Source organism: Bombina bombina, chromosome 11 (genome assembly GCF_027579735.1).
Source record: "Bombina bombina isolate aBomBom1 chromosome 11, aBomBom1.pri, whole genome shotgun sequence".
Lineage (NCBI taxonomy): Eukaryota > Metazoa > Chordata > Amphibia > Anura > Bombinatoridae > Bombina > Bombina bombina.
Window position 1 is genome coordinate 69,727,066 of NC_069509.1, and position 10,604 is coordinate 69,737,669.

Sequence of the window (10,604 nt, forward strand, 5' to 3'; positions counted from 1 at the left end):
CTATCCAGAGCACAAAAAAAGTTAATCATTTTTAATATTAGCTAAAATTTTAGTGGGATGGTCAGTAAAATCAGCCGGGTGGTGCACCGGCTAAAAAGGTCCTTGACAGAAAGCTGAGATATATGTGTGTGTGGTTGAGGATATTAGATAGATACAAGGATCTTCAGTAAAAACTCTTTTATAGGCAGTGGTCAAGACCAATTCAGTTTAGAAGTCTCTATTCCTCAAGCAGAAGCACATATTATTATTATCGGTTATTTGTAGAGCGCCAACAGATTCCGCAGCGCTATTTTTAGAGACATATTTTCTCTATGAGCACTTCCTAGACACACTAAAGGCTGTGACACACTGCAAGCGATGCGGCGCAAGGCAAAGCAGCTGATTCGCTCCGTGTTGCATCGCTTCTGAAGATAGTAGTAGTAACAATCAAACATCATCTCAGCCCTCCTGTGTGAGACTGGCAGACCTCAGACACTGTTCCCTTTTAAAACCTATATGCTGCAATCATAAGCCCCATCTGTGGTTAATTGGCTCAAAAACCTGGTCTGGACAAGAAACAGTTTTAATGGGCTGGTGGTCCCTGCTGTTTTCTAGATACCATATCCAGGGATCCAGAACATAATTTACAATTTACCCAAGCTCAGACACACAACATTTATCTGGGGTTTAAGGGGATAGAGAATGAATGCATTTATAGAGAAGCATTTTTGCAATAAACCTACATTAGCAAAAAAGCTTTTATTTAGTTATTGTTTCAGTGGCATACTCACATATGCTAGGTGTGAGGATCAGGATTTTTCAGAGAGCTGGCAATGGTATGTATTGCACCAGTGAAGACTTAAAGGGGCATTAAACACTAAATACATTGTATAAACATTTTTTGAGTAGGCATGTGCATTCGGAAGCAAATAAATGCGGAATGGTGGTCGCCAGCAGAATATCGCCTCTTCTTTGGAAGTGGATTTCTTCTTGTGAGAGTGCAACACATGAAGATCTGTGAAAATCTAAATCTTAGTGCTTTTCACTCTCGCAAGAAGAAATCCAGCTCCAAAATGAGCAGAAAACTGCGAGCGACCACCATATTCGGTATTTGTTTACTTCTGAATAGTCCGAATGCACATGCCTAGTTTTGAGATTACTCCTGCCTCCCTCTAGTCATAGGTGCCTCCATGTTAAAATCTTGCATTGCAGCGCTGACCTGTTTGCACATGTGCAGCAACTCTCCTTCAGATAAATGCAGTGTAACCTAGGTTCCAAAATGGCGGCATGTGATTAGAAGGTGAATGAAATGTATTTAGTGTCCCACACATTTCTCTCAAAGGGGATTACTGGAATACTCCTTCCTCAATATTTTTTTAAGAAATAAAATATATTAGTTTGTATTAAACAAAAGTGCCAAATTGTTGTTAAAAAAGCACCCTACAACCAAATTTCATCTATTAATCACCCCTTTAAATTGTAGCTTTCTATTGCCAGCTGCTGCAGCCCACCGGGAAATCTCCTGGTATCCTGGTAGGCCAGTCCAAGTTTGTTCCTCTACTTCTCCACTATTACAACACACCCAGTCTTCACTCTTGTTCTCTCTGTTTAGACCTCATGCATGTTTCAGGATCTGGGTGCATATGTGTGTTGTAGAATACAGGACACAAAAAACATCATTTGATTGGTCGGATACCCTGCTTTTAAATTAAGGATTTTATGATAATGTTCTATAGTCAGCGGTGGTAAGTGCATCTTGCCTCAATTAATAGTGGAAGACTGGCACCCCATGACAACAACATATCAGCATTGTTCAGACAATGTGTTGTCATTTGATTCAAAGACTAAATACAATTAAAAAAAAAATGAAAAATAAATACCCCCTAACATTCTGGAACATGTAACTGGAACCAGAAGGTGGGTAAGCAGAATCAGGGCAGTTCAAGGGCATGGGTGGGCTATTCAGCAAGTCTGGAGGCAGTAGCTGGTTAGCCCAGGGGAAGTGTTAGACTGGGGGAATAATATTATGTAAACATGACTGGGTATGCCAGGGATGGAGTATTGCAGAGTTTAGATGTCCCCAATTTGCGATGATTACCAAGGCAGGAAACGAAGTGGGAGGGACAGCAGGACAATGCTTGCAACCGTGACTATCCCACTAAATGCGACTATCCCACTAAATGCAGCCTACTTGGGGGCTCTGCAGTTACCCCAAGTTTAAAAAAGTTAGACATCCCTGGTACATCTATATTAGAGGCTAACACCAGCAAGCAAGGTGTTTTTTATAGTCAGTAAATGCAGTCTGCTTGAGGGCTCCGCAGTTACCCCAAGTTTAAAAAAGTTAGACATCCCTGGTACATCTATATTAGAGGCTAACACCAGCAAGCAAGGTGTTTTTTATAGTCAGTAAATGCAGTCTGCTTGAGGGCTCCGCAGTTACCCCAAGTTTAAAAAAGTTAGACATCCCTGGTACATCTATATTAGAGGCTAACACCAGCAAGCAATGTGTTTTTTATAGTCAGTAAATGCAGTCTGCTTGAGGGCTCCGCAGTTACCCCAAGTTTAAAAAAGTTAGACATCCCTGGTACATCTATATTAGAGGCTAACACCAGCAAGCAAGGTGTTTTTTTATAGTCAGTTACCATATCAGTAATTCTGATAGCTCAAAATGAATAAATGATAAAACAACAACAACATAATTGCATTGGATATATTATTTATTTTTAAAAAGCTGCTGAAGTAAGAAGCTCAAGAAATGTCAATTATTTTACTATAATAGTGTTTACATTTTCCTCCACACAGTAGCAATTATTAGCTTGATGCCAATATTTTGTTAAAGGGTTGCCATGTGGCCTGAATTTAAAGGGAAAGAATGGTCAAAACTGAAATGTGCATGAATGGAATTTCAAAGCAAAATAGAAACCTTTTCTAATATATTTTTATTAGTAAAAATGCTTCTAATAAAAGTTATTAATGTTTTCCAGAAGCTTACGTACTTGTGAGGGTAGTGCACCAGTATTCAAACACTACACCTTCTCAGGAGCGTAAGCAGTAGCTTGTATGACACAAATTAAAGGGACATAACACCTGCATGCTTTCTTTCATGATTCAGATATAAAGAGAACAAAACAAATTAGATAATATAAATAAATTAGAAAGTTGTTTAAAATCACATGTTCTATCCTTTGTTGAAGATGATACGTATTACCTAGGTAGACTCAGGAGCTGCTGATTGGTTGCTGCACATAAATGCCTCATGTTATGGGCTTACCCAATGCCTTAAAAGGGACATTAAACCCAACATTTTTCTTTCATTATTAAGATAGATAATACAATTTAAACAACATTCCAATTTACTTATATTATCTAATTTGCTTCATTCTTTAGATATCCTTTGTTTAAGAAATAGCAATGCACATGGGTGAGCCAATCACACGAGGTATCTATGTGCAGCCACCAATTAGCAGCTTCTGGGCCTATCTAGATATGCTTTTCAGCAAAGAGTATCAAGAGAATGAAGCAAATTAGATAATAGAAGTAAATTAGAAAGTTGTTTAAAATTGCATGGTCTTACTAAATCATGAAAGAAAAAAAATGGGTTTAATGGCCCTTTAACTAGCTCCCAGTAGTGCATTGCTGCTTCTTCAGCATAGGATACAAATAGAATGAAGTAAATGATAGAAGTAAATTGAAAAATTATATTCTTTTCTGAATTATGAAATAAATATTTTGGGTTTAATGTCTGTTTAAGTCTTCAGTGACGCAACACACAACGTGACACCACCATCAGCTTTGTGAGTGTGAATACTGGTGCACGGGCCCCTTAACAGCAAATGTGCATATCCCGCTGAAAAACAATGACTTTTTTTCTAAAAGCATTTTTGCTAATGGATGTATTTTGCAAAAATGATTCTATTTAAATTTGAAATGCGCCCATGGACATTTCATTTTCAGCCTTTCTATCCCTTTAATAGAACAGGTTGTTTATCCAACTAGGTGTATATATAGGGTGACCATATTGCCGCTTTAAAAAGGGACACATATGAAAAATACATATGTTAGGGCTGTTTTCAGGACTGTTTAAAGAAATGGTTTTGTATAAGAACCCTCACATATGTATTTTTCATATGTGTTCCTTCTTAAAGCAGCAATATGGTCAGCCTGTGTATATATATATATATATGTATATATATATATATATATATACACACACACATACACAGTATATATATCTGTCTGATGTGCAGGGCTTAAAAAGCCCAGGAACCATGTCTGTCTCCTAAAATGTTACTTCTTGTTTCTAATGTTAAGACGTTGTCCACATATATTTATACTCTGGCTCCTAAACATGTTTAGTTTGTCCTCTCAATAATCTGGCTGCTGATGTAGAAGTAAACGTAATATAACCGACAGGGCCTGCAGGCAGAGAGATAAAGTCGGACTTTGATGAGGATATATGGCTGACAAGGCTGCAGGGAATGAGCTATGATCTGAGGTCTGATGTGGGCATTTAGTTGACAAGAGCTGCAGGGGATTAGGTAGGATCTGAGACTTGATTTGTCAAATAAATGTCAGGAGCTGCAGGGAATGAGGTATGATATGGGGCTGGTGCGGGGATATAGCTGACAGAAACTACAGAACCGTGTGGTAATTCCTTTTCCATGATTAGCCACTGGACTTCCATTATTTTTGTGGAGAATAGCTAGGAGCAGACTATACCTTTTAATATCACAACTCTTCCTTTCAAGCACTAGAATACATGATACAGACTCCCTAATCTGAGTAATCACTGAAAACATATAATGCTAAAAAAAAAGTTAAGAAATCATACCGTATCTGCTGAACAGTTTGCCCCAGGGTCGTTTTTAGCAGTTCTTGAACATTTCTGATCAATTCAACTTCCTAAACAAAATGTGTATATCATTAGCCATGAATAGAACAATATGCATATCAAATACATATTACTGTTAGATATATTTATTTGCATGGTCTACAAATAAAAACAGAGCATAAAGGGCGTCTACTTATGTTTTCTTTTCCCTTTTTCAGGACATTATACGTTTACAGCTACTCCTGTCTTATGTGCAACCCAGAAATAATAGGAGTCATCATTTGAATTGTTTATATTAAATCAGGTGATTTGGGACTATGCTTTGCATAATATAGTGCCAAGCTGGTTATTTATACGCTGTCGGCATTTATCATTGCACAAGCAGTTCTTGTGAACTGCTTGTGCAATGCCGCCCCCTGCAGATTTGCGGGGGTGTCAATCAGCCCGATCATATGAGATCAGGAGGATTGATGTCCGCAGCCTTCAAAGCAGGCAGACCAGTTAAGGAGCAATGGTCTTGATAAATTCGGCCCTTGATAAATCGGCCCCTATGTCTGAAGTTTATATTTGTAACACTCAGTATGTAGATTTTATTTTAAATATAGGACAATATGCATTAATCGAAAAAATATTTGGACGATTATTCGATTATAAAAATAATCATTAGTTGCAGCCCTAATTGTATATAAAAGATGCAATGCAACTAAAATTATCTTTATTCTAAATAGACCTTTAGAGAAGACCCTGATCATTCATTACCTGGCAACAGTTACCTGTGGCAAAATAAACACACCTGGTAGTCATAATAATTTAAATATTTTCAATTTTAGGGGAAGAATACAGATGAAAAAACTAGTGCAGTGACACAGAAGGACTGCACTCAAATTGTTTGTGACACTATTTCCCAATTACACTTCCACCTCTGGAATATGCCCTCTACACAGCAGAATATTACACCCCCCACTACTAGCTACCTTATGAATCACAACAGATTTGTATGTTGCCCCACTAGCTTATGACTCCACTTCAGCAGCATAGTGCCCCACTGGCATATATTCCCACTGTAGCAGCATAGTGACCCACTGGCACAACCCCACTCCAGCAGCAATGTGCCCCACCGGCATATATTCCCACTGTAGCAGCATAGTGACCAACTGGCACAACCCCACTCCAGCAGCATAGTGCCCCACTGGCATATATTCCCACTGTAGCAGCATAGTGACCCACTGGCACAACCCCACTCCAGCAGCATTGTGCCCCACCGGCATATATTCCCACTGTAGCAGCATAGTGACCAACTGGCACAACCCCACTCCAGCAGCATTGTGCCCCACTGGCACATGACTAAACTATAGCAGAATGGTGCCCACTGGCATATGACCCAGCAGCATAGCGACCCACTGGCACATGACTACACTATAGCAGCATAGTGACCCACTGACACAACCCCACTCCAGAAGCATTGTGTCCCACCGGCACATGACTAAACTATAGCAGAATGGTGCCCCACTGGCATATGACCCAGCAGCATAGCGACCCACTGGTACATGACTACATTATAGCAGCATAGTGCCCCACTGACACAACCCCACTCCAGCAGCATTGTGCCCCACTGGCACATGACTACACTATAGCAGCATAGTGCCCCACTGACACAACCCCACTCCAGCAGCATTGTGCCCGCTGGCACATGCCTACACTATAGCAGCATAGTGCCCCACTGGCACAACCCCACTCCAGCAGCACTGTGCCGCTGGCACATGACTACACTATAGCAGCATAGTGACCCACTGGCACAACCCCACTCCAGCAGCATTGTGCCCCACTGGCACATGACTAAACTATAGCAGAATGGTTCCCCACTGGCATATGACTAAACTATAGCAGAATGGTTCCCCACTGGCACATGACTAAACTATAGCAGAATGGTTCCCCACTGGCATATGACCCAGCAGCATAGCGACCCACTGGTACATGACTACATTATAGCAGCATAGTGCCCCACTGACACAACCCCACTCCAGCAGCATTGTGCCCCACTGGCACATGACTACACTATAGCAGAATGGTGCCCCGCTGGCATATAACACCACTAGAGCAGATTACTGCCCCAGTGGTCTATGTCACCACTACAGCAACATACTGTCCCACTGGCACATGACTACACTGCAACAGCATATTGTCCCACAGGCACATGAATACACTGCAACAGCATATTGTCCCACTGGCACATGAATACACTCCAGCAGCATGCTGTCTCACAGGCACAGCTACACTCTAGCAGGGTACTGCTCTATGGGTTATGACTATATCATACTGTCCCACTAGCACTACAGAGCTGCTAGCCCAGTGACTTGTGTCCTGGCTGCCACCTAATGCTGTATGCTTATATACCTTCAGCAGCTCCAGCTCCACCGTATCTTTCACCAGCTCGCCCCCCAGCCTTCTCTCCCTACATTGCAGGTTATCCGTGGCTATAGTATAGGGGATCTCGGTGGTATCCAGTGCCCTCTCCAGCCTCCCCTTTTGCTGCACCAGGAGCTGTGTCTCTGCGTTTAGATCCTGGATCTCCCTCGCCAGCTCCGACTTCCAGAAGTGAATGTCCAGCAGCCTTTCCCCTAGCTTCTTAGTGCAGTCAGCCTGACTGCGCTGAGCCCTGGCCTCGGCCTCCGCTGCCAGTTGCTTCCCCTCGTGCCTCACCCTCTCTGAATTGTCCCTGTCCGCAAATGCCTGGTAAAAAGTTAGGTAGTTGCCCTGTTGCCATTCCTCCTGCAGGTACTTAGCTGTACGGAAGCCTGCAGTGGCTAGGCCAGAGGAGGAGCGCTCGCCCAAGTTACTGGGCAGCTCCACACTGCGGGCTGGTAGGCTCCCGACGGGGATACCCTGCGGAGCATACGGGCGAGATACAAGCACTTGAGCGGACATTATGATCTTGTAAAGCACCACGGCTAAGCTGCTGCCAGTAGGCCTCCGTAACTATGGCAACGTCCGTACACTCTGCCTGTAACTTGGCGTCATGTTGCTAAGATACCATTTTATTTGCGATGCCGTTGCTAGGTAACTGTGCTCCAATACTATACAGTACATGCATTATAGATTACATATACTGTATACAGAATGTATGACTGTATATATTTACAATATGCATCATTATCAATAATATAGTTTTGTAATGTTATTTACATTATACTCTATATGCATGTTTAGTTGTTTGCAATTTTCTGGAACAATTTTCTATTACTGTATATAAGTGGTATATAAAACACTATGTATATCTTATTATTTTACAATAAAAAAAATGAATATGTCTCTTTAATTATCATGATATTTATGTGTAATCATTCAATTACACTTTTAAAATAATTTTTGTGTTTGATTTTTAAAAAAACTATTTTTTTTCTGATTGCTGGAAATACAATATTTTTGCATTAAAAATAAAAGCTGTTTTAATTGAAAGTGGATTAAATATTGAAAGCATAACAACATTGTGTAAAGTTGCAATTGGCAGTCTGTAGGAGGTTAGTAAGTAAAAATAAGTCCCAGATGAAGAGTTTGACTGATACAAACTGAATTTACAATGTGATCATATTATAGTGTTAAAATCTGAACCCTCAGCATAGCCTCTAAACAGTATACTGTAAGTACCGGTAATATGGGACCTCTGTCCAAAAAAGGTCTGATGATAAAAGAATCATAAGGTACAAGAAATTGCCTTTGTGGCCTCGCCAGTCGAGCAATGTGTGGGTCCAGCGATATTTTAAAAGAAAGTGGGATGACCCTCTCTATTCCGATGAGGGGCCATGTGTCTCCTATAGGAAATAATAGGGATCACAGTTTCAGCAAAAGTCCACCAACATTGCCAGTTATCTCGGTGGGGTGTTGGGTAAGGTTTTCAACGTATGTTTAAACAATATAGACTGTGCATTCACTAACACACCAAAAAAAAAATTGTGTAGTAACAGTTCAAATAATGAGATACGCTCTACTGTTCTCAACGTGTAATATTGTGACCGCACTGTAACAAACGTGTTATTCACATAGTACACATTTTTTTACAAGATGGCCCTCGTTTTACAACGGTTCAATTTACACCGTTTCAGAATAACAACCTTTTTTCCAGTCATGTGACTGCTATTGAACAGCATTGAGAAGCAGTGCATTTATTAAAATAGCCAGTAGGTGGAGCTGTCCGCTTGTGTTGCAGCAAAGCCAAGCAAGCTGAAATTAATCAGTTTAACCAGACATGAGCTATCAAGCAGATTTAAAAGGAACAAGATCTTCCTGTCTATAAATCAGTCCAGATTGGAATGCATAGAAAGAACTGTTTGCAGAAAAATGCAAGTGAAGTCTGAGTTGTGTGATTATTTTATTAGGTTTATAATGCTGTTTAACAGATGTTTTTGTTAATTTAACTAAGTTTAATTATATATTCTGTGTTGTGTGATTATTTTATTAGGTTTATAATGCTGTTTAGCATTTAAAGTCATCATTTCAAAGCTTTAAAAATAATGTATTAGGTGTTACTTATGACAATTTTGAGAGGGGCCTGGAACCTATCTCCCTCACTTCCCATTGACTTACATTATAAACTGGGTTTCAATTTACAACGGTTTCGATTTACAACCATTCCTTCTGGAACCTAACCCCGGCGTAAACTGAGGGCTACCTGTATATCGTATGAACAGTGAGAACTTATATCGGCAATAAAAATAGAATATGAAAAAAAAAACTGTCAAATTAAACAAACACGTTTTACTCAGTGCAAAGTTAAAGGGACAGCCTAGTCAAAATTAAACTGTCATGCCTCAGATAGGGCATGCAATTTTAAACAACTTTCCAATTTACTTTTATCATCAAATTTGCTTTGTTGCTTCGGTATTCCTTGTTGAATGCTAAACCTAGGTAGGTTCATATGCTAATTTCTAAGCCCTTGAAGGCTGTCTCTTATTTCAGTGCATTTGGACAGTTTTTCCACAGCTAGACAGCACTATTTCATGTGTGCCATTTAGATAATATTGTGCTCACTCCCGTGGAGTTATTTATAAGTCAGCACTAATTGGCTAAAATGCAAATCTGTCAAAATAACTGAAATAAGGGGGCAGTCTGCAGTGGCTTAGATAAAAGGTAATCAAAGAGGTAAAAAGCATATTAATATAAACTGTGTTGGTTATGCAAAACTGGGGAATGGGTAATAAATAGACATGTGCGATTCGATTCGGGCCAAATTAAAATTCGGACGAATTTGTCGAATTGGGAGATTCAAATCGATTCGAATTTCCGAATTGCGGTAGTGCAGAATGTACCGCATAAATCCGAATCGATTCAAATTTATTTGGTAGATTCGGATGGCCGTGTATTACACTAGTATTGTACAGTATACTAGTGTAATACACAGCACATCCCACTTAACACTTACCGAAATTCCGAATCGATTCAAACTGAATCAAACCATATCGAACCAAATTTTTCACGAATCAGAAAGAATCCGAATGAATCCGAAACAAATTCATTCGATTTCTTCTGAATTTGAATCGATCCGAACCGAAATTTGAATCGATCCAAACCGAATTTTTCGAAGCTGCACATGTCTAGTAATAAAGGGATGGATTATCTATATTTTTAAACAATAAAATTCTGGAGTAGGCTGTCCCTTTAATAAAATGCACTTTTTTAAAAAATTAGAAAGCCTTTGCTACTGTCTATAAAAATAATATCCCAAACATGAAATCTTCCTAAAACAAAGCAAAAAAAACAACAAAAAAACAAAAGCAAAAAACACAATTTTAAAAATCAT

The 10,604-nt window shown here is 39.7% G+C and overlaps 1 protein-coding gene across 1 annotated transcript in view; it reads right to left on the reverse strand.

Moving 5' to 3' along the window:
- The window catches only part of TEKT4 (tektin 4), a 66,309-nt gene extending 58,556 nt beyond the window's left edge, over positions 1–7,753 (reverse strand). Inside the window, exons 1-2 of the mRNA XM_053695205.1 lie at positions 7,205–7,753; positions 4,811–4,881 (exon numbers count right to left, since the gene is read on the reverse strand). Of these exons, the coding sequence (XP_053551180.1) occupies positions 4,811–4,881; positions 7,205–7,735 (602 nt within the window). The 5' untranslated portion in view covers positions 7,736–7,753. The remainder of the gene's footprint in view (positions 1–4,810; positions 4,882–7,204) is intronic.
- Between the last annotated feature and the right edge of the window lie 2,851 nt (positions 7,754–10,604).